The sequence below is a fragment of the Triturus cristatus genome, chromosome 4_2 (assembly GCF_964204655.1).
Source record: "Triturus cristatus chromosome 4_2, aTriCri1.1, whole genome shotgun sequence".
NCBI lineage: Eukaryota > Metazoa > Chordata > Amphibia > Caudata > Salamandridae > Triturus > Triturus cristatus.
The window spans coordinates 141,033,045-141,058,335 of NC_140586.1; the positions used below are offsets into that span (position 1 = coordinate 141,033,045).

The 25,291-nt window shown below is 46.9% G+C and overlaps 1 protein-coding gene across 5 annotated transcripts in view; it reads right to left on the minus strand.

Moving 5' to 3' along the window:
• Positions 1-8,783: 8,783 nt before the first annotated feature.
• LOC146833173 (eukaryotic translation initiation factor 4B-like) overlaps positions 8,784-25,291 on the minus strand; it is a 443,619-nt gene continuing 427,111 nt past the window's right edge. For all 5 annotated transcript variants that reach the window (XM_085600827.1, XM_085600828.1, XM_085600825.1 and 2 more), the window contains exons 14-15: positions 17,179-17,251; positions 8,784-10,754 (exon numbers count right to left, since the gene is read on the minus strand). In XM_085600827.1, coding sequence (XP_085456953.1) covers positions 10,683-10,754; positions 17,179-17,251 — 145 coding nt within the window. In that variant the 3' untranslated portion in view covers positions 8,784-10,682. The remainder of the gene's footprint in view (positions 10,755-17,178; positions 17,252-25,291) is intronic.

Sequence of the window (25,291 nt, forward strand, 5' to 3'; positions counted from 1 at the left end):
ATATAAACCATTGGCCTAGAGTTCAGTTATTGAGTGTGTGAGACCATTTGCTGACTGAGGGTGTACAAATGCTTTACACTGTCCTCTGATACTGCCTTACTGCTCGACCAAGCTATCACTTTAGAGAGTAAGGTTATATCTAACTTTAGCCTCTGCCAAACCTCTGGGGACTGTAGACTGCACACTGTACCTTTTTGGGAACAGTATATAGAGAGCCACTTTCTCACAGCATGGATTTGGGTTTCGGTGCCGGGCCAGAGGGTGGGGCGTCAAACCTTTCCTGTGTCAAACTTGGCCTGAGGGCAGAGGAAGGACTGGAGCATTTATCTTCGACAAATGTTGGGGAAGGGGGGTGTCTGTACTCGCGGTACACTGACCTGGTGTCACTTGCTCTTCTTCCATGTCGTTGTCGGCTATGGACACGGAGATGTGTTTCTGGTCGGAATCTTCACCGAAGATGTCCGGTGCAGAGCCGCTTTTTCGGTGCATTTCGCGACATCGAGCCCAACAGTCACAGTGTGTCTTCTTGGATCGAAAGGATCAGCATGTGTCGCAGTCTTGTTCAGCATGTTCCGGAGATAGACCGTGATTGCACACTTAGTGCAAGTCGGTGCGCAGAAACTTAGTGCGACACCAAGGACAGAATTTTAGAGGAGTCTGTTCCATCAACTGCTAGCAAGCCCGACGAGTGTAGGACCATCGGCCCTCCATGAATCTTCATATCCAAGAATTTGACTAGAAACGATACGCAGAGAATTGGAAACGTGATCACAAACAATACCGTTGAGGGTAGTGGATTGTGCATATAGGGGAACCCAAAAAACAATGTCGAACCGGAGCACTGCAATGCACATCCGAACCAGATGGTGGAAAAAAAAAAAAAAAAAAAAAAATCTAACAATGGAGTTGATGCCCATGCGCACTATCACCGAAAGGTGGAGTCACCTACCTCGCGACTGGAAAGGACTACTTCTAAGAAAAACAAAGTGCAAACATCTGGACCCAACACTAGAGGGCAGGCTATGCAAAGCATGTGATCTACGGCTCACATGCCTCGAACACTAATCACCTGCAAGGGTCTCAAGGCGCTGGTGGCCGTCGAAGAGATTAAGTGAGCTACTGCCCAGAGTCACACAATGATGAGCTGATCTGCCACCTTGAACCGTGAGCCCCATACTCTGGAGTCAGCCGCCCTGGCCGCTGTACTACACCTCTCCCAGTTACCAGAGAGGTTTGCGGAACCAATCTGTGGCAGGTATCAGACGGGCAGTTCATTGTGGTGGCTACTATTTCAGAATTGTCCCGCGGGAAGATGTTTTCGTCCCAAAAACCAAAAGCCCCTTTTTGGATTTGGACTTTAAAACCTTTCCATTTTTGTTTTTAACTTCTAGACCTTCACCAGGACCAATCCACTTGATGCCTGCTACCAGGGATCCATCGCAGTCTGTCTTAAGCCACTCCTAGGTCCCAGTCTACCGCTTCCATAGCCTATCATTGGTGCTTTGCACTTTTTGGCGCTATTTTCACACAAATCTTTACAAAATTCTTAACTCTAGTTCCCCTTATTGGATGTTGGTAGTTTTTCCTAATTCTAATCATTCATTTTTTTTTTTTTTTAAGTTGGCTGTGGAGATTTATTCTGTTTTATGTGACATTCTACGGTACATGCAATGCTTAAATACTTTAAACATTGCCATCAAGCCGGAGTGCTCTTTGTCAAGTAACCGGGTATGGAGCACAGGTTTATTTAATTTAATTTCTATGACATCCAGCAGTTGGTGGCCTTATCTTTTGAGGTGGACATCTATTCACCTCAAAAGGATAAGTCCTTCTGCGAGACTCAAGATCTTTGGCCACGTCCCAGACGAACAAGTTACTTAACTTCTATAACGCTTTTTCTGGTGTATACAGTATCAGTTGTGGATTCCTCACCTTTTGAATCAACCCAATGTGCAGCATTCCAGGGAAATGTTTCACCTCCACTCTCCCATGTCGACGAGGACATCATAATGGAACGGCACTGCACGCGACTCACTCACTGTGACGTCATCGGAGTCATAAGAAGACTTCGTTGGCGTGCTATCAGTTCCACCCATTTTTTCTGTGCCTTCGAGGCGAAATGGGTAAACAAAATTTCCTCGAGTATACAAAACACAACCAAATAAGCAAATACCACACCATAGATATTTCCCAAATCCTAGTAACTTCAGGATACATACAAAAAAAAAAAATCACAACATATGTATGAATGATACAATTCTTGGATTTTTGGTATAAGCAGACAAGCAACGGAGGCGCGGTGGGTCACCAGGAATCCACAGACAGTGTATCTACCAGTAAAAGTGTTACCAAAGAGAAGTAACTTGTTCTTCTGATACATCTGGCTGTGGATTCCTCACCGTTTGAATTGTATCCCCAAGCAGTCCTGCACTCGTCTGAAGGTACCTGCCTGCACCAAAAACTCCTGTAACACAGAATGACCAAAATGGTTGCACCTCCTAACTTCCAAATCTAAGCAATAATGCTTTGCAAAAGTGTGGAGGGAGGCCCAAGTTGCCGCTTTACAGATGGCAACCACAGGAACACCTCTAGCCAACGCCAAAGAAGACTACTTAGATCTGGTAGAATAAGCACAAATACCTACAGGAGGCTCCTTCTTGGCCATGGCATAGCAAATCTTGATGCACAGGAATATTCACCTGGACAGCCTTCTTTTGTGGACAACCTTGCTCCATCTTGCCCACAAACGCGAATCTGATGGTCCTGAGCCCAGGGCCAGAGTTTCTCTGCAGAGAAAATACAAACCTACTCCTCCCGGTTTGTTGATGTACCACTACGTTGTGGTAGTGTTGTCTGTAAAGACCTGGACTGACTGACAAGGGAAGAAAGGAAGGCCTTGAGAGCCAAAAGTATTGCCCGAAATTTCAAAAGATTGATATGAAACAAACTTTCCTCTGGAGACCAAAGACCTTTGAGCTCCAGATGGCCCAGATGAGCTCCCCTTCATAGAGTGGAGGCATCCATTATCACGATGTTCACAAGTTGCCTGGAACACTCCAACATTGCAGATCCTCTGCAGTTTCTGTGGAGAGTGACTAATTCCTTGAGATCTCCGTTGTGTTGAAACCACTGCCTGCAGAGAAAACCACTTGAGGGCCCTCATATGGCAGTGAGCATGGCTGACCAACAAAATGCAGGAAGCAAACCGACCTAGCCGGTGCAAGACCTTCAGGAGTGGAACAAACACTCCGTTATGAAACAGCAGAATCATATCCGAGGTCTTTAATCCTCTCTGGAGGCGGGAAGTTACGACTCACTGTCGTGTCCAGTACTGCCCCTATGAACAGGCTGCACTAAGAGGACTCCAGGTGAGATTTGGGAACATTGATTGAAAATCTTAAATTTAACAGCTGCATTGTCAACTGCAATTAATGCAGAACCATCTCTAGCGACTGCTTTGAGCAGCCAGTCATCCAGATATGTGAACACAGGATTCCTCGACCTTCTGAGGTGTGCTACCGCCACTGCCATCACCTTTGTGAAGACCCAAGGTGCGGAAGTAAGAACGAACGGAAAGGACTGCAAAATGAGTCCCCACCATAAAACAGGGATACTTCTGATGAGACATCCTAATGGGAATGTGAAAATACACATCCTGTAAATCGATTGACACCATCCAGTCTTCCTGCAAGAAGAATCTGCCAGGCGCAACATTTTGAGTTTCTCTTGTTTGAGGTAGAAATTAAAAATCAAGAGGTCGAGGATCGGCACTAAACAACCAGCCTTTTTGGGAATCAGGAAGTACCAGGAATAGCACCCCTGACCCCTTTCCTGCTCTGGAACTATTTCTATTGCACCCTTTTGAAGCAATGTTCGAACTTCTAGCTGGAGAAACAGAAGATGCTCTTCCGAGCAAAGGCCTTGATGGGGAGGGAAAACACCTGGACGGGCAGGGCATACCCATTCTTTATGATGTTCAAAACACAGAGGTCTGTAGTGATAGACATCCAGTGAGGTAGAAAATAAGTCACCGGTCCGCTCACAGGGCAAGCTTGCTTAAAGATGGCTTAGCTACAGCTGCTTTCCTGCAACAATGGTTGGACAGTTGGAGGAGGAGACTTGCTGATAGACCAAACCCTGCAGGCGACCTGTGCCCCTTCCCCTGTAGGATTTGTACAGAGGATTTGTCTGCTGCTGTCTCCCACAAAATGATGGGTTTCTAGAAAAGCCCTGAAACCTGCAGAACTGTCTATAGTCCCCGTGTTGAGATTGAAGTCCTAAGGAACTTGCAGTTGCCTTGCTGTCCTCAATGTTGCAGTGCAGTCTACCTTGGCTCCAAACAAGCGAAAACCATCCAAGGGCAAGTCCAACAATGTAGCCTGAACGTCTGGCAAAAAACCTGCACCCCTTTAACCAGGCATGCCTTCTCGTTGCCACCGAAGACCCCATTGCCCTTACTACAGAGACTGAATTAATTGCTTGGACAGCGGCCTGAGCATCCGTCAAAGGCTCTGAAAGTACCCATGGATCTCTGTAGGCAATTTCGGGACGACCTCTTTAGCTGAATCTATGAGCGGGTGAATGTAGCGGCCCAAGACAAGTGGCATTTGTGGACTTCAAGGCCATACTTCCTGACGAAAAGACCTTCCTGGCCGACTGCTCCATTCTTTCAGATTCTCTATCAACAGGCGTGTTTGGAAAAGAACCTGCTGATAATTTAGAAGAGCAAGAAGCCTGAACAACTAGGCTATCCAGCGAGGAATGGGAAGACAAACAAGCCGAATCCCCTGGAGCCACTTTAGACCTTCTAGCTACTGTCCGAGAGACTACCGCAGAGGACACTGGCTTCTGCCAGACTTCCAAAATAGGCTCAGTTAAAGCCTCATTGAATGACAACAATGGGCTCTGATGCAGAAGCTGATGAATGGAGAACCTCTGAGGATGTTATGTTTCGGTTCAGCTGAGGGAAGTGGCACCTCCAATAAATCTGCAGCCTTGCAATTACTGCATGATAGGAAGTTACCTAAGGAGGTGGTAAACCTTTAGGTGACGCCAATTCCCGCACTGGGGAGGAACCCAAACCACTTGCCTATTGTAAGCCTTCACAATTGGGGTAAAGATCCACAATTTGCCCTCCTTCAACTCACTCATGCTCCTCTCTGTACTCTTCTTACAAAAGCCTTTTTGGCACTCTACGAGATCTTACTCTCGGTATTGACAGCACCAGTGAATTCGGAGCCTGTGTCGCAGAAGCATCCAAAGGTATAGGTAATGGAGCCAGTTGAGGACGAGCCGGCACCAGATCAAGATTGCACTGGAGAGGATAAATTCAATGGGCCACATCCATTTATAAAAGTAAACTGTCTGTAGTCTTGGTGCTAGGGGAGCTCATTTTCCCAGACTCAAATAAAGGGCATGAAAGGTGCCTGCGAAAAATTAGGTGGAAACCCTCCAAGAGTTTGCAAGTGGACCCATGGGGCCAGCAAGTGCACCAGATGGAGTAGCAAACCATCTAAAAATGCTAAACATTGCATTGAAGTGAAATGGATCTGATCCCGAAGTCGGGAATGCTGGATACGTCCGATACGGATTAAAGGGCTCTAAAGTTGTATGTGGAGGCATGAAATCTGGCTCCAGCTGTGGAGCCTGAGTTCTCGGAGCCAGAAGTAGAGTCGTAGACCTTGGTGCCAGTCGCAGAATAACACGTCTCAGAGGAGTAACAGCCCTTGGTACCAGAGAGGGAGCTGGAGACATCCCCCCCCCCCCCCCCCCCCGAGTAGGTGTTGGAGACACCTCATCTCTACGATGTCTCCTAGACACCAAATTCAGAGACTCGTCCTTCGAGGAGCAATGCCGAGAACCACAGCACTGCTTTTTCTTGTGCTACTTGGACAACCTTCAAGTGTGAGGAGTCTGACTTCGACTGGATTCTAGACCTACGCCCCCTCTTCAGCTTCCTGGCTTTGGCCATGAATAACTTGGCATTCCTCTCCTTCAAGGGCTTCGGAATCTGTTTGCACGATGAATATGTCCCAACATCGTGATCTGAAGACAAGCACCATAGATCTTCATGCGGATCAGTGATGGACACCTGACCTCTACATTCCCTGCTTGGCTTGAATTACGACTTCCCAGGAGGAGACCTCTTCAGAGGCTACAAAGTCGCAGCAACAGGATCTAAGAAATCTCCCAGAAATGGAAACTCTGAAAAAACCATTACGAGTCGACAGCGCGGTAAAAAGGGAACAGACGTCAGCGCGCTGATGAGATCTTTTCTTATGGCTCCAATGACGTGATGCAGTCGCATACAGAGCTGTTACATTGTGACATCCTCATCGACGTGGGAGAGCTTAGGAGAAACATTTTCAGGGAATGCTGCACATTGAGAACTCAAAAGTCGAGGAATCCACAGGCGGATTTATCCATCGGAAGGTACGTGTGGAGAGACCTAGCAAACAAACTGCATTTACAGATTGCATTCCTAGGCTGGCAGAAGAAAACACTTGCTAAATGCATCAATGCCCTTGGACTCCAGGTCCAGAGCAGAAGTTGGAGTTAGGCTAGGCCTTAGTGGTCGAGGCCATCACAATAAGGCTCTGAGTGGGTTGCTTGGTGAGAAAATCCAGATCACCATTGCAGTGCCAAGACGTCTAGCCACTAGCCTAGTCATAAGTGGGGAGGAACAAGGCTTTGACCAAGGAGCCATCAAATAATCAGTGAGGGCTTAATTAAAAGGAAGCAAGGGCTCAAAGGTAGCTGGCCCAGACAGTAAGATCTCAGTCAGGACATTTGTTTTGGTCTCAGAGGATAGCTCCAATTCTAGTGCCTCAGCTGCCCTTTGGAGCTCAAATGAGGCACTCTTCCGTTGATGGGCCAACTGGCGAGTCAAGTTGTTTCTCAGCCAAAGTGTAAAGTCGACTTGCATTCTGCAATTTAATGTAACAAACATTTGTATAGTGAGGGGGAGCAAGCCATTCAGGGAACATCTGGACTAGTTGAGGAATCAGTCACTTGGCCAAAGGACATGAGGGGGTGTAACTTAACACCTTGACTCTTCTGTTTGCAGTCACAGTGATGGAATGAGGTTGAGTCCTGCTTCGCTTTGTTGCGCTTCTGCTTGGCCTTACTGGAGAACTTTGAGCTGAACAGTTGTGGGAACAGCCTCAGGACTGGACCCACGCCCATGACTTGGATTGTGAGCATGACCTGCATGGTGGCAGCCGCTTTGTTTCAGCGACATACAGCTTCATCTCTCAGTTTTGGATAGTCTTCAGATGCACGGGGTGCACTTGTCGTACTACTAAAAGCATCTTGGCCCAGAAAACTTGTGCAGTTCTGTTTTGCTTGGGGAAATCTGTTCCATAGCACAGTTGTTTAAAATAGTTCAAAAGTCATCAGAAAACCCAACGTGGGCAGCGGCGCTCTGGATCCATAACAGAATGGGCAGCGAGAAAGGAACTTATGTCAGCTCACCTGTGCAGGGTTGGCGCTTATATGCTGCTCTTTCACTTCCGGAGCGGTATGGAACTAGCATGAAGCCACACAATGCCACCTAGCGGTGCTCATGAGACTTGTTGTAAAAGGTTTCTGAACACTGTCTAGTACCTAGGGCAGTGGTTCTTAACCTGTGGTCCTCAGACCCTTGGAGGTTCACAAAGCCTACTCGGGGGTTCCACACCTGCTTAGAAAATTTATATTGGCAGATTATTTCAGTGTTTATATATAAAAAAAGTAGCAAAATGTAAAAATAAATTTTTTAGATGTTTTGTAAACGTGCAGGAATTTGAAATTGGAGGCTCAAAACTAAGTTTGCATCCTCAGATAGATTTGAGAGCAGTGGAAATGCATCACACAGAATATAGTATGAACGATAAGTGGCCTCAATTTAATTCAGAAAAGCTCAAACCTTTCCATTAAAAGTTAGATTTCAAAAAAATATTTTGTGAATTACAAATATGCCATAATTTGTGTACTTGTTTGATGAATGCTTGCTTCTGTAATTTTTTGTGGTTCAAATCATCGAAAATGCTAAAGCTGGGCCCCTAGCTTCCAGTAAGGACGTTGTGAAGGTCCCCAGATTCCAATAATTCACTGGGGACCCCCAAGTTCCAGTAATGATTAAGTGGGGGTCCACAAAATAAAAAGGCTAAAAACCACTGTTTAAAGGTGAAGAATCTGAGGTTAGAAATATGTCAGAAAACAAAAAAAAATTGTTTTCAGGGCAACGTTTACCACTTTGTACACTTGCATATGGTGCCAACTTTAGCGTCTCCTACTCAGTTACTGGAATCCTGGATAGTGCCTGGCTTGCCGATCAAAGTCCCAGTACAACTGCATAACAGGCCCGCTTCACATGTACTTTGTGACAGACCGTGCAGAGCAAGTCATTCATATTCTCAGCACTTATTTATAATCTCAGGCAGTAATCCTTATACTGCACTGTCATGTACAGTCTTTTTTGCTGGACTTTTGTGTCTGATGTTCAATAATGTGCCCTATTTCCTGATCTTTTTCTGTTATGGTCATTCTGTCAGATTTACCGAATAAGTAAAACTACTTGCTCAGTTGCAGTGATGCTACCTATGCCAATAGGTGCTTGCTTTATTTCTATTGCTCAAAATTCTTTGCTGGAAGCAGAGTGCTCCAATGCTAAGGTTTTGGCCAGGACAAAAGATAATCACAACGCTTTGTAGTCTTGATTACTGCATGTCTAACTCGAGAGCTCAGTCTTAAAGACTAAGCACACATACAGCAGGCAGTTAAAAACAACATCCAAGAAGGCATTATTTTAAAGATTAGTTTATTTGGAAGGGGAGAAGAAAAACCAATGAAATGAAAAAAATAAAGTTAAGGATGGGTCACATGATAAGACATCTCCCGGATAGCTGAAATTACAGTTTATTTTCATAGGTTTTTATACAAATTTGTACACGTCTCCAGAATGTGTAAACGCTTACTAGTGAACTGTACTCCCCTAACAGGAAGTCAGGAATGGGAAGAGGCAAAATTCAGCTTTTAACCAAAGCAATTCCACACAGAGGAAAGGTGCCAGTGAAACTAGTAGCAAGTTGGCAGTCACTGTGCCACGAGAGTAGGGGAGCACATATAGTTTGAAATTAGGCATGAAGTCCAGACACTTTCAGCTCATACTACAGATGCGCTCCAATACTTTCCCAGTCAGGACACAACTGGATGTCTGAGGGTTAAGAAAGTCTGCCAAATTTGCCTCCACCTGATGGTTACTGCTGCAGCCTGCAGTTATTTTCATCTAACAAAACAAGATTCTTGATAGCAGAGACTGAGGCTTCCTAAAAACTGCGCACCTCGGCCTCTTCCAAGAGATGACCTCAATACTATGCATCAGGTAGTGATTCTGGAATGCCTAAAGCAAGGACTGGTGAGGCCCTCTTAGCCAACGGCAAATTAAACCCAAATAACCCAAAATCTATGCTTCTCAACATGGATGTTGCAAAACAAGCATCAGTCCGAGGTGGAAAGAAATTCTCCCCTGGGGCTGCACAACAGGTTTGCTATGCAGCACAACTGACTGAAAGCACATTTCTTAGAATTCCTAAGAAATTAATGCAATGACTCCCCTAACTATTGCTGGAAGGACAACAGACAAGGCTTTGCCAAATTACAGGAGTCAAGCAAATTGTTACAAGGATCACACATGCAAAGTTGCCCCTCTTTACCTCCTATTCCTCCCTCTCCACATGTAGGAGTTAAGCAGGACTGCTCAATGTCCTTAAGAGAGACGTTTCAGTGTAAGCCTTTGAAGAAATTTACTAGCCAATAATGAATGGTTGGTAAGGACGATCCATCCCTTGTTCGAGGGCAGACCACACTAACACCATAGGCTTCAGAGTACATACCATCAAGAACATCCTAAGCCGAGAAAGTCATGCTTCAGTATCAGCCAAACTTCAGGCTAATCGCAGCATGTGCTCCGTAGCAGCAAATTAACGCCAGACTTAGATGAAAGATGAAGAGGAATCTTTAATGACTCTTCCCTATCACAATACAGTTTGGCAAGCCCCTCCTTAATAAATAGAATCTGCATTACAACAGGTTTCAGAAGAAATATGGGCAGAGGGTTGAAAAGTGACACTAAAAACATGAAGTGAGACCCTATCTTTAAGAGGATACTTGAAGTTTATTTATTTAGGTAATGATTCAGACTTCATATAAATTGCAACAGGCTATGGTAAGACTAGGGAGGCAGTCTACACTGCTTCCCCGGAAATCCTTTCATGTACCCATATACTGCTTTCTACCCTCATACCCATATCAGAACTGCAAAGTCCTTTTAAAACCAACCCAAAAAGCAGTGCAGAATGCATGCTTTGTAATTTTCACTTTAAAGAGAAGGCTCTATGTCACACTGGATAACAGCGTGCAGGCACTCCCAAAAAATGGGCCTTTCATTTCTTTAAAATTCTGCACTTCCCTCTTAATAAAACGTTGAAAATGTTTCTAGTTCGGTCAATACTTTAAAGGCTGCAGCAGCATGCAAGAGAAGAATGGGTTCTGTTTAAAATTAAGAAAGGTCTCCCGGAGGTGTTAATTTTGAGTATTTTGTATTTCATTTTTTCTCATCTTTGACTGAAGATTGTTTCTGCTCTCCAAATGTTCAGGAAAAGCAACAGGCTAAGAGAAAGTGGAACTTCTTTGGAAAGGTGTCACTCGGGGAACCCTTCGTCATCTTCTCCATCAACCGCTAAAGCAGCATACTTGCTTGCATGGCTGAACTTCTGCAAAAAAATAAATAAAAATAATGGCCAGTCAGCTTAGGTAGCTCAAATGTCATCTTTTCACTCCAATCCAGAAACGCTGCTTCTGAACAGAATAAATCTGTCTGAGGTGAAGGGATAATGAATACTGACAGATCAATGCAATTTAGATGACTCTGTAGGGTTACAAATATTTTCAAAAAGGAAGAGAATCACAAAATTAGAACTACAGCTGGACTGGTTAAAGCATCTAGAACCTTAGCTTGTGCTCCCATGCAATATGTCCACAGAACTAAGATGTAATAGAATCCAATGTAATATGCCAGGTCAAATCCCTTCTTACTAATGACTCAATTGCAGACAATTGGGACCCGCCACTTTACAGAAATACAGCAGTTAAAATGGCATTAATTACAGCACCTATTTCCCCACACCCAGCCACCTTTAATGAACAAATTACTTACCTTCGGTAACGATATATATGTAAGAGACATTAGTTATGGATTCCTACCAAAGAATTTCCCCAAGGCGTCAGACTGGATTCGGAGAATTTTTCTTCGGCAATACCACTGCGCGTCAATAGGTGGCGTCGGTTGACTCCGCATTCGTGGTTGCCGTCGTGATCGCCGGAATGACGCCGCGGTATCTACTTAGACGCTGCCCCTGCGCGCTGTCAGTTCTTTACACGACATTCCATGCCAAAAGCACAGAGCCATGCAAGACACTGATCACTGGTGCACAAAACTAGGGCCCTGAAAGGAAGTCCCTTACCCTAGAAGTCAGTTCCACTCGCAACGAAAAGCTTCGCCGAGAGTGCTGCTTTGGAAAATTCCAAGGTGCGGAACTGCTGACAGTGTTTTCTTCGGTGGCAAATAGATCTAACCAAGGCTCTCCCCACTGCTGAAAGATCTTGCACCACATCAGAGTGAAGACAACATTCATGATCCATCATGCACCTGCGGCTGAGATTGTCCACCCTGGCGTTCAGTGAACCTGCCAGGTGTTGAACCACCAGGGATATGCCCTGCTGTTCCAGCCATGTCCAACGGCAGAGAGCCTCTTGACATAGGGTCCAAGACCCGACCCCACCTTGTTTGTTGCAGTACTACATGGTGATGGTGTTGTCCGTTAACACCTGCACCACTCTTCCCTGGACATAGGAAAGGAATGCCTTCAGTGCAAGACGAATCGCCCGGAGCTCCAGAACATTGATGTGGAGCCTGGACTCCACCGGAGACCAGAGACCTCTGATCACGGCCTCTCCCATGTGGCCGCCCCACTCCAGAAGTGATGCATCTGTCACCACTGTGAACTCTGGTTGGGGAAGAGAGAAGGATCTGCCATTGACCCAATCCTGGTTTGTTAGCCATCACTGCAGTTGGTGTGCAGTGCCCTCTTAAATTTGGACGGTTTCGGAAAGATTCCCCTGATGCTGTGCCCACTAGAAGTTCAGGTCCCACTGCAGAGCCTGCATATGCCACCTGGCATGATCCACCAGAGGGATGCAGTAGGCCATGAGGCCCAGAAGCCGCAGGGTCATTCTGATCGAAAGCCGGTATAGAGGTTGAAAGATTGGAATCATAGCCCAAATATCCTGGACTCGCTGTTTGGGAGGATAAGCCTTAAACTGCATTGTATCCAGAACCGCTCCGATGAAAAGGAGCTTCTGAGAGGGAATCAGGTGTTACTTCGGCACGTTGATAGTGAACCCCAGCAAATGCAGGAAGTCCGACAAAGTCTGGAGTTGGGAGACAACACCCTGGGGCGAGCCCGCCTTCAACAGTGAGTCATCGAGATAAAGGATGACTGGAACCCCTGATCTGCGCAGATGAGCTGCAACCGCTTCCATCATTTTCGTGAACACCCGAGGGGCGCTTGTAAGGCCAAAGGGGAGCACAATAAATTGAAAATGCTTGTGGCCTACCGTGAACTGTAGGGAACGTCTGTGGGCCTGCAAGACGGGAATGTGGAAACAGGCGTCCTGCAAGTCCAAACGCTACCATCCAGTCTCCAGGGTCAAGAGCAGACAGAACCTGAGCCAATGCAAACATCTTGAACTTCTCCTTCTGGAGGAAGTTGTTGACGTCCGAGATCGAAGATAGGATGCAGGCCTTTGTACTTCTTGGGAAACAGAACGTAGTGGGAGTAGCAACCACGACCTACTTCTGGCACAGGGACTCGCTCAATGGCTCCCTTGGCCAAGAGAGCCGTAACTTCCTGGCAGAGAAGGGCCAAGTGATCCTCTGACATGCGATGGATTGTAGGTGGCATGGCTGGAGGGGTAGTCTCGAAGGAGAAGGAGTAGCCCCTTTGGACTATTTGCAAAACCCAACTGTCCGACGTGACGTTCTGCCAGTGGGGGAGGTGATGGCAAATCCTGCGGCCCACTGGCAACTGGTGGCCCTGGAGAGTCGGACCAGGAAGGTTTGGAGGCTGATGCAGAGGAGGCACTGGTAGTCTGGCCCGCCCGCTGGCACCCTGACCCACAATGCTGGGTCCCATGACACCGGCCGCGCAGAGGCTGAACAGTTTGGGCAGGCATGTGGCCCTGGGCAGAAAGTGGTGGGCACCCCTTCCGTAGCCACAAAAGGGGCGAAAAGCAGATTGCGCGGGGCGAGAGGTGGTAGCCCTAGAATCCTTAAAGCGCTCAAGCGCATTCTCCGATTTGTCGCCAAACCAGCGATGGCCATCAAAGGGAGAAACACGTAAACAGAGCGGACAGTTTCTGGAAGCAAACCAATGCCTCCAGCCCACGCAGATGGGATTTCCCACGCAGCACAGCACGGAACGAGCATTATTAACAGAGGAAATCAAAATGTCTCTTGACCCGGAAAGCTCCAGTACTTCTGGACTGGAGCTCAGCGTTCGACACGGTGGACCACCATATTTTGCAAAATAGACTGATGGCCATTGGTGTCCAAGGTAACACTCTTCAGTGGCTGGTTGTGTTTCTGGAAGGGAGAACCTTCCAAGTTATGGAAAACAACCTTCTTTCCAGTACAATGCCTCTGACCTGCGGGGTGCCTCAGGACTCCTCGCTGTTCAATGTCTATATGGAGCCATTATCACGGATAGCCCAAGAGTTTGATGTTTTCATGACATCCTATGCCTACTACACCCAGTTGGTGATTACCTTAGACCCCAGAACCAACAGGGACTCCGACAGTCTAGCTCCCTGTATGGAATGAGTGGTGGGTTGGATGACCAACAGCTGTTTAAAATTGGATGGGGATAAAACGGAGCTAATGGTCCTCAGGAATAAGGCAGTCCCTAGGCCTTTAATCAGCTGGCCAAATGCCTAGGTAACCCACCCACTACGGAAGAATCTATTAAAAATCTGGGTTTCTGGCTGGAAAATCACCTAACAATGGTGACCCAAGTGAAGAAGAATCTGGCAAGTACATGTTTCAGACTACTTAGAATGCTTCGCAAAATCCTGGAGCATATTTCAATACAGCTTAGGAAGACAGTAGTCCATTCCCTGGTCACGTCACGCATGGACTACAGAAATTCACTTTTCCTAGGGGCTCCTAAACTCGTGATCAACAGACTTCAGGTGGTACAGAACGCAGCAGCATACTACTGTGCAAAGCCTCAATCCGGGAGTCAGCTAGGAAGCATCTCAAAGCACTCCATTGGCTTCCAGTGGAGGCCAGACTCAAATTCACTTGTCATGACTCAGACCTCTATAACACAACAAGGGCCCAAGTAAGGTTAGGAACCTGTTGACCCTTTATGTCCTAAACAGGAGCCTGAGATCTGGCTCCGAACCATTGGTAAAAACGACAAGAATCAGGAGAGCCTGGTGGGGAGACAGATTCTTCTCTCACCTTGCACCCAAGTTGTGGAACTCATTACCACGGGAATTTCGAATGCTAACAAAGGAATCAGTATTCCGGACGTCGATCAAAACATGGCTGTTTAATCAGTATCACGAACCTTCCTCTAGCCTTCATTTAGCATCAGTCTCTTAGCACTTGGAAGTACTCTGGCAGCTACACGCTCTATAAATCACTAATCTAATCTAAAAGGCATGCCCAAAAGAGTCGATTGGACATCGCCTGAAAAGCCAGTGGACCTCAGCCAGGCGTAAAGTCTCCGGCTACTGATGTTGAAATTGTCCTACCTAGCGAGTCGGCTGTGTCCAACCCACAACGTATAACGTACTTTGCTGCATCTCTCCCCATAGTAACCGCATGGGAGAGCACAGCCCGGGCCTCCTCCGGGCACTGTGGCAGCACCTGTGCGACCATGTCCCACACAGAGTGGGTGTAACGGCCAAGGAGAAATGCGGTGTTCACCGACTGCAGTCCTAAGCTGGCGGAAAAAAACATCTTGCCAAAGGTGATCCAGCTTCTTGGGTTCTACATCAGGTGGAGCAGTAGGGAATGCGCTCTTGGAAGTAGAGGCTTTGACTACCAAGCTAGCTCTCAGGGGTAGGGTGTTGGGAGAGGAAAATAGGGTCACCCGGGGCAGGGCGGTGGCGTCTGGCAATCATCCTGTCCACAGGGGCCCTTGTGCCCAGAAGGATGTCCGTGAGAGCCTCATTGAACGGTAGCAGGGGTTCCGAAGAGGCCACTGCCGGTTGAAGCACCTCTGTCAGGAGGTCAGCCCTGACCGCCACTGTAGGAAGCTAGAGGTTCAAGGCCTCACCTGCCCTATGCAACACCACTGCGTATGATGCACCCTCCTCCGTAGCCACGGTAGGGGGAGAAAGCATGCCAAGGTCTGGAGAAGTGTCCAGACCACTTGCCTCAACCAACTCCTCTCTCCAGTCCGATTCTTCAAACTGACAGTCACGCTTCAGAAATTCCAGTTACAATACAATACGGAGCCCTCGACTATGCTTCTCTCACGTTTAACACTATCAGTCTCCTCAAGGCAACTCGGACCACCTGGTACCTTTCTTCAACTATTTCTGCACAGCGCCAAGATACTCCATCGGAGTAATAGCCGCACTTTAGAAATTCCAGTTACAATACAGAGGGTCCACAGACCCCTCCCAGTCCTCCTCAACCTCACCTGGTTGCCACTCAGGGCAATAGGGAACACCACGGTAGAAGAGCACAAAAGTACCGGCTTCGGTTCGGCTCCGTGTTCATGTCGAGGGGGAGGCCCGGATCGACGTTGGTTGGGGACACAACAAGCGTTGGAAGGGGCGGAGGTGTTAAAAATGGATTAGACGCCGGAGGTGTCGTAAGGCCAACCAGCACCAATCTGGATCCAGGCCTGGATCCCTGTGGTGCCGGCTTCAAAGGCCTAGAACCCCCAGCCGACTCCGCAGGGCCCGAAGACAAGCCGGTGGAGTTGGGCTGCCCAAAGATGGAATGGAGGCTTTGTAAAAGCTACGAAGTTGGGCAGGGGTCGCTCCGGCTCCCAGGAAGGCTCGGAGTCGACCCAACAGGCTCAGTGGGCGGAGTCCGACAACTACCTTCCGCAACCCGCATTGCATCGGCCGACGAACAGGGAGAACGCGAAGCGCGACGGTGGTTCTTCGCCTTTTTGTGCTTTGACTTACACGAAGCCTTCGGCGAGGAGTGGTGGTGATGGCTCGGCGACCGGTCTCGCGACCTCCCTTTTGACCTGGACCTCGAGCAGTGCAGAGCAGACTGCCAGGTCTCCAGAAACTGTCGGGACCGCTCCTGCAAGGACTTCGGGCCATGGCCCCACAGTTGGAGCACAACTTTAGGTCATGGTCGCGCTCCAGACACCTGAAGCACACAAGATGTGGGTCCGTCACCCACATCAGCTTGTGGCAGGAGCCAAAAGACTTGAAGCCAGTCTGCCGATGTGACATCCCTGTGCACCAGGAGTCAAACTACTTGAAAAAGAAGTCGACAAAAGTAAAAAAAAAGACAAGTCAAAAAATGACTAGAGGTACTGCTCTCTCCGGATCTGCGCTGGCTGGCAAGGAAAAAGAAAGAACTGACGTCAGTCCGCGGGGGCGGCGTCTAAGTAGATACCGCAACGTCATTCCGGTTATCACGTCGTCAACGATGCAATGTGGAGTCGACTGACACCACCTACTGACGAGCAGGGGCACTGCTGAAGAAAAATTCTCCGGATCCAGTGTGACGCCTGGGGGTAATTCGAAGGTAAGGAATCCATAACTAATAGTCTTTCAGATCTAAAACTTCAACATGAATAATTTCATGCATTGCTAAAAAAGTAATGGTTAATGATTGGTGAAAACGTGAGAATTACTAGCCTGCTTTTCTTATGTTATGTTGAAGCGGTTATGGTGCACGTCATCAGAACTATCAAGTGAGGAGACTTGACATCTAATTTGGTATTCAACCTATTTTACAGACAATTACTAAGCAACTCTACTTGCATAAAGGAATAGCACATCAGCCTGTTCCCAATGCAGGAGAACACTATCATTGCCACACTCCGGTATTGATAGACTAACCCTGAAAACAAAAAAGCCATGAATAGACCATACCTCTCCAGGCACATCCTGCAGTCTCTTTGGCTCAGCTGATGGTCCAAAGTCTTGTTCATTCATGCCTTCATTCCTGCAAAAAGAAAAAAAAAAACCACACGTACATTACTAAAGATACATGCAACTGCAATCTGCACAATTAGTCAAAGTGCACTATCTTGAAACCAACCTACAATCCTTGATGTCCGTGCTTTACTAAACCCCACTACAAGTCTGGAATTCCAAGTGCATTATGGCCATTCATCAGGAGTTTGCCAGTGAGTTCTGGTAAACTGAGCCTCAATTCTACCTGCTCATTTGAACGATATACTTTCAAAACGATAGTGCCCCATTTAAATGGATTAATGAATCATTACTGCAACAGCACACAATGTCATACTCTAACCAGCAAGTGGGATATTTGCCTTCATTTAAACTACCTATGACAATTAAAACCGCCAAGTCAGGAGTGCCTTCGTATGAACTGATCACACAAGGGCTTTGTTCATTCCAATATCCTGGAGTTTCAGCTCACCAGAAAAGTTGAGCAAATGGAGGCCCTTTGAAGCAGTGTGGCAGCACACAACAGGATCTACTATCAGGTAAGGAGTGCGGGGAAGAGACCAGCTCCTTACTTTCCTGGGAAGGTTTAAAATGTTTCCTTCCCTCACCGGAGGATCTGTCCTGGGATCTAGCCCTCTTGTGGCATGTTGAAGCTACACCATCATCTTAATCAGAAGAACGAGATTGCTGTTTTGTGGTTTGGAGCAACAATAAGAAAACAAGTTACTTACCTGTAACTACAGTTATCCAGTATTGGTATCTTTCATAGATTCACATGCCTGAATCATTCCCCGTCGCCGAGGCGGGAGTCCCCGGTAAATAAAAAAGTAGTGCCAAAACATAAGTAGTAGTAGGCCCAAAGAAAAGGCCTAAGGCCTAGATCTTAGTAGCCTATCTACCTCATTATGCAAAAGAAACCAAGAATTTGGTAACAACCAATCAGACACCAGCACCCTTCTAGAACCCTCTCAGCAGAGCCAGTTCTCCTCAGATTTTCGTAGCACAAGTGGGGAGTAACGTCCCAAATTATATAGAACTGACTCTACGGGGAGGAGGGTGGGTGCATGTGAATCTATGAAAGATACCAATACTGGATAACTGTAGTTACAGGTAAGTAACTTGTTTTCTTATCCAGTATTGGGGTATCTTTCATAGATTCACATGCCTAAATCAGAATAGCGAACAGTATACCAAGTATACAGTCGTTTGGGGATGGCGGGAGACTAGTGCTGATACTCCCTAATTGCATCCACAGCTTGTTAACAAGAGGTATAAGAAAAGATCTTAAAATTCGAAACATGCAATCTATAAAGAGAAAAACCATGTAAAGCAATAACATTAAAATGAAAGCAAATCATTATTGTAAAACATTGCATTGTCATACCAAAAGATAAACATCTTACATGTTAAAAGTTTGAAAAAGGTACCTGAAAACATCTCAAAGAAATAGATGTCGCAGGACAGCTTGTCCGACTGCTGCATCGTCTCGATGCGTAGATTGGAGGCAGTAATGTCTCGTAAAAGTGTGGACATTTTTCCATGTCGCAGCACGGCAGATATTCTCCAGAGTCACTCCAGCAAACAATGCTGTAGACGCTGCTATAGTCCTCGTGGAATGGGCCTTGGGTTTTCGTAACAATGGCCTGTGAGCTTTGTCATGGCAGAAAAGGATTGTAGATGCTATCCATCTGGCAATGGTGGATTTTGTCACCGCTCTTCCCAGGGTAGTTTGGCCATAAGCCACAAACAATTGGTCGGACTTTCTAAGGTTCTTTGTTTTTTGAAGATAGAATTTGAGACATCTTGATATCGAGAGAATGTAAAGCTTGTTCCACTGGAGTAGACGGATTAGGAAAGAAAGTTTTTAACCTCACTGGTTCATTAAGATGAAACTGTGACGGCACCTTAGGGATAAATGTTGGATTCGTTCGGAGGTGCACGTAATCTTGAGTGAAGTGTAGAAAAGGTTCCTTTATAGTAAACGCCTGAATTTCACTTACTCGACGAGCTGATGTTAAAGCCAAAAGTAAAGCAACCTTCCAGGTAAGGAATTTGAGGTCAGCCTTGTGGATAGGCTCGAATGAATGCTTCATTAATTGCATTAAGACTGTGTTGAGTTCCCATTCCGGTGGCGGAAGCTTGACTGGAGGAAACTCCCGGAAGAGTCCTTTCATAAACTGCTTAACTAAAGAGGATGAACAAAGGGAAGGGCCATGAGCACCCTTTCTGAATCTGGAAAGTGCAGCCAAGTGGACTTTGACTGAAGGGAAAGAAAGTCCAGATCTTGCCAGGTGTAACAAATAAGGGAGGACCTGTTCTGCAGGAGCGTCCACCGGGTGCACATGGTTGGTTTCACACCAACAGCAAAATCGTTTCCATTTTAGACGGTAAGTTTTTATCGTGCTGTGAGCTCGTGATTTTGTTAATATATCCCTACAGTCTTGAGGGATATTTAGGTCCTTGAATTCTAAGAAGTCAGGAGCCATGCGTGTAAATGTAGGGATTGAGGGTCTGGGTGGAGAACCTGACCTCTGTTCCTTGACAGCATTGTGGGCGTCGGGAGAAGACGAATCGGCTGGTCCTGAGATAGTAATAGAAGCTCCTGAAACCAGTATTGGCGTGGCCATCTGGGTGCAATCAAGATGAGACGACAGCCCTCCCAACTTCATTTTGCGTATGACCCTCGGTATTAGAGGTATCGGGGGAAAAGCGTAAGCACAAATCCCTGACCATCGCATGGACAGGGCATTCCCCCTTGATCACTGTTGAGGGTATCTGCTGGCATAAAAGCGGCATTTCTTGTTCTCTTTTGTGGCGAACAAATCCAGTGTCGGTGTTCCCCAAGCTCTGAATACTCTGAGCACTTGAGCTTGCTCCAGCTCCCATTCGTGGCAATCCGATTGGGATCTGCTGAGCGTGTCCGCTAATGTATTGCAGAGACCTCTGACATGCTCTGCTCTGAGGGATATGTTGTGGAGTGTGACCCATTCCCACAACTCCTGAGCCTCTGTGGACAGAGTTGCTGATCTTGTTCCTCCTTGTTTGTTCACGTAAAACATGCTGGTGGTATTGTCGGTACGAACCAGAACCGAAGAACCTGCAATCCTTAGAAGGAAAACTTGAAGAGACAGGAAAATTGCTCGCAATTCCAGACTGTTGATGTGTTTGTTCTTGTACTCTGGAGACCACTTCCCCTGTATCTGTAAGTCTTGGAGATGACCTCCCCATCCTTCCATGGAAGCATCCGTAGTGAGTACAAAGTCTGGAATCTTCTGTATGAAAGTGAGCCCTTCTGCTAAGTTGGGTATGTGGGACCACCAACTTAGAGCGCTCTTCATGCCTGAAGTGACTTTAAGTATGTCGAAGGAACCCGTCGCCTGCTGCCACTGAAGGTGTAATTCCTCCTGCAAGGGTCGCATCCGGAGCCGAGCCAGAGGGACGAGGTGTATTGCAGAGGAGCACATCCCTAGGAGCGACGCGAACATCCGGACAGAAACTGACTTTCTTTTGGAAATCAGGATTGCTAACTCTTGAAGACGAACCTGCCGTTCGTGAGATAAGAATGCTTTGCAGCGGACGGTGTCTAGTAAAGCTCCCAGAAAAGGAAGTATCTGGTTTGGATGTAATTGAGATTTGCTCCTGTTCACCGTAAGCCCCAGAGAGTGGAACAGACGAAGAGATGTCACGGCAGCCTTGACCGAGCTTTCCGAAGGACCTTTTATCAGCCAGTCGTCTAAATACGGGAAGACTTGGATTCCTTGGGATCGTAACGCTGCTGCCACCGGGGCTAGGCACTTCGTAAATATCCTTGGTGCAGATTTTAGCCCAAACGGGAGCACTTTGAACTGGTAATGGGCGCCTGCCACTGAAGCGAAGATACTTGCGATGCTTCGGTTGTATTGGGATGTGAAAGTAAGCGTCTTCCATATCTAAAGAAGCTAGAAAATCTTCCTCGTTGAGGCAACCTAGAATTTCTTGCAGAGTGACCATGCGAAATCCCTGCTTTTTGAGGAATCTGTTCAGATTGCGAAGGTCTAAGATCGGACGCCACTCCCCTGATTTCTTCTTGATGAGAAAAAAAGCGGGAATAGAAACCCGTCCCTTTTTGAAATGTAGGAACCTTCGATTGCATTCTTGAGGAGCATCGTTAAAGCTTCTTTGAATAGTAAGTGAAGACGAGGGGGAGGGGGTCCCTTGAGTGGTGTGTTGGGTGGCTTGGTGACAAACTAAGGTATGACCGTTGAGAACCAGGTCCAGAACCCACTGGTCCGACGTAATCTCCTGCCACTTGTTCACAAAAGTTGAAATTTTTGCACCCACAGGAAGGGAAAAGGGGGTGGAAGGCGCCCTGCAGAAATCATTGCTTTCTTGTGGTGTCTCTTCCCTGATTCTGCGATCTTTTTCGTCCGCCTTGACGAGAGAAACTAGATGTGTTGGTTTGTCTGTAGGAAGATTGATATGACTGTTGATACGGAGGCTGGTACCTATTTTGTTGGGTGTGATAACCTCCTCTGGATGAAAATCCACGGCCTCTTGCGCCTCTGAAGGTACCTCGTTTGTACTGCAAGGAGCCCAATGATCTTGCGGTATCAGAATCGGTCCTTATTGCTTGGAGTGCGTCATCTATATGCTTTCCAAACAATGACTCGCCATCATAGGCCATATCCAATATTTTTGTTTGGACTTCTGGTCTGAACGTGGTAGCCTTAAGCCAACCCTGGCGTCTAAGAACAGCTGCACCAGCCAACTGACGGAAATGAGTATTTACAATATCCAGAGCGCAGTCGATAGTCTCTGATGCTGCACGCTCACCCTCCAACAAAATCTTCCGGGCATCTTGTCGGTTGTCCTCTGGGAGGAGATCAATAAAGCTTGCCATTTCTGACCACATCTGGCGGTCATAACGCCCTATTATGGCCAACGAGTTGGCTGCCCTGATGGATGCAGCTGCCATCGTTGAAAATTTTTTGCCAATCAAATCCAGGCGTCGTCCTTCCCTATCCGGCGGTGTAGTGACAGGTGCTGCCGGATTTTTAGATTTTTGTTGGGCTGCCTGTGAGATAACCGAATCTGGCCGAGGTTGGCCAATGAGACAGGAAGGACTGTCGGCAGGAGCACAGTATTTTTTGTCAATCCGTGGAAGCACCGCTGGCACGGATGCTGGGTTTTTCATGATCTTAACTCCTTCCTTCCAAATGTAGTCAATGATAGGGATAGCCCTCGTAACCTTCCTTGACTCCTCTTTAAAATCGTGAAGAAAACAGTCACTGTTCAATGGTAACCGGCAAGTGGAACCTGGTCGCAGCGCGCTGCATTAGGTTATGGAATCCCCCTATATCCTCTGGGGGCGAATCAGATGGTAGAGGGGTGGGTGGCGAAGGCATTGGGATGATATAAGAATCCCAAGGGTCTGCTGGGTCTGGTAGCTCGCCCTCTTCGAATTCCTCTTCAGAGGTTGAATCTTGACCCTGACGCGGGTACTATGGAAGGTCAGGCAGTTGAGGTGTTGGAGCTGGATCCTCAGGCAAAGGCAATGGGTCCGGCTGCGGCGCAGTCCGCGGAACCTGTGGAGTGGCTGGCTGCGATGGAAAACGCTGCTTATAATCTGCAAGCATTGCTTGCAAGTCCTGAATTAAAGTCGGAGGCAGATGTGACATCTCACTCTGACGAGGTTGTCTGTAGGAAGGTCTATGATGCGGAATGACTATATCTTCTTGATAGTAATGCCCCTGATAATTGTCCTCCTCTTCTTCATCATCGTCATCTTGACACTTGATGTGCAGTTCAGAAGGATGGCGAGCGATCCCAAAGGGCCCTTCATCCTAGTCATCCTCATCCTCACCCTGCACATATGTTTCTAGGAGATGTGAGGGGGTAAGCGGTGACATATCACTACATTCCTGTCGTTGAAAAGTCTTTAGCTGAAAACTCCTGGTGGAAATAGGAGTGGAATGAGCGGGCGCAATTACAAGAGTCTGAGCCGGTAAATCTCCAGGCGATGGTAGTAGATTTTTAGTGTCCATCGTCGACGAGGTCGTCGTCGACGGGGCTACCGTCGACGGACTTGTAGATTGGATCGTCGGCGACGGGGTCTTCGGCGTCGACGGGGTCTTCGGCGTCGACGGGGTCTTCGGCGTCGACGGGGTCTTCTTAGACGAGCTCGACGCCGATGGGGTCGTCGACAGGTTCTTCGACGACAAGATCTTCGAAGGGATCGTCGTCGACGGGACCTTCGTCGACGCTTCTTTGACGATGAAAAGCTCGTCGTTGGCATAGTCAATGTTGGCTTAGTCGACGACACGTCGACGACGGGCTTTTTTGAGAGGATAGTAATCCTCGTAGACCGAATAGGTGAGGTAATGGCCGTCGTCGAGATGGTTTCAGTCAATGAAGGAGCAGATGAGGTGACAGAAATCGCAGGTGGAGAGAAAGCCAGAGATTTTGAAAGGCTTTTACTCACAGTTTGCGTCGTAGCCTTGATCGTAGAATGCTGAGGAGAGTGCGCTGATTCAGAGGAAATTTTGGGACTTCTCGGAACAGAACCAGAAGTAGAATGGTGAGATTTCTGGCGCTTCTTCCCCTCACTGGAAGAGCTGTCCTGTGATCTAGCTCTTTTGCTAGAAGTAGAGGCTCTGTCATCCTCCTCAGCCGAAGAGGATTTGAGCCACAAAAGCACTCGCCTCCCTATCCCTAAGAGTCTTGGTAGGGAAGGTGCGGCAAATCTTGCAATCTCTTGCCTCATGTTTAGGATAGAGGCAGTAGATGCAGTCCAAATGTTGATCATCAACATGGACCCTCTTCTTGGCGCAGGTCCTGCAGGATTTAAACAAGGCCTTCTTGTCAGACATGCTCTAGCAAGTTGAAAACAGAGGCACTAAGGGAGACTCCCTTCCACACGACGTGCGGTGAAAATCTGAGGAGAACTGGCTCTGCTGAGAGGGTTCTAGAAGGGTGCTGGTGTCTGATTGGTTGTTACCAAATTCTTGGTTTCTTTTGCATAATGAGGTAGACAGGCTACTAAGATCTAGGCCTTAGGCCTTTTCTTTGGGCCTACTACTACTACTAATGTTTTGGCACTACTTTTTTATTTACCGGGGACTCCCGCCTCGGCGACGGGGAATGATTCAGGCATGTGAATCTATGAAAGATACCCCAATACTGGATAACCATCGTCCCTCTCTGCCCTTGAGGGTCTTGTTAGAGAAGGCGTGGCAGATTTTACAATCTCTCACCTCATGCTTGGGATAAAGGCAATAAATACATTCCTTGTCTGGATCATACACATGGATCCTTTTCTTCCCACAGGTCTTACAAGGGCGGAAAAGGCCTTTGTCTGACATGATGTCCAGATTTCCTGAATAGAAGAACTGATAAGCACTCAGGGAGACTCCCTTCCACACGACGTGCAATGAATATCTGAGAAGAACTAGCCTCTGCTGGGAGTGTTCTAGAGGGTGCGAACAGCCAACTGGCTGGATGACAACATTTAGTCCTTTTTTAAAAAGGACAGATAGGCTACTGTTTAGATGGCCTTGGGCCATTATAGCCTATGAAGGATTTAAGGCACTGCTTGGATATTTTACAGTGGGACTCCCATCTTGACAAAGAAGAATGATTCAGGCATGTACATTTATGAAAGAAACCCCAATACTGGATAAACTATCAAGAGTTATCGACTTTTATATAAATTTAGTAACCAGGCTTCAGAAGTTACGTTTTTCTAGAGGTGCCTTGTCCATTGATAATGGAACAACAAGTATTCATTTAAACTATTGTGTTTATGATGCTATTTGTCAATCATTCTATGTTCCCGTTCTGGACTTCTGAAAAATAACTGGCAATTTTTCATTGTACTTTTTGTATTTCTGTTTTGTATGATTTTTCAACTTCATTTGTGAATTTCTTTCTGTAGCCACTGTTGTGTTGATCGTTTTCTTGGAAGGTGGGCAAAGCAATACAATTGTGGGATTTAATTTTTTTTAATTTGTTTCTCTGTGAACAACATTTAAGAATAGTATTTTGTGTGATGACTTATACCAAAAAATTGAAAATAAATGGTGACCGTCTTTAA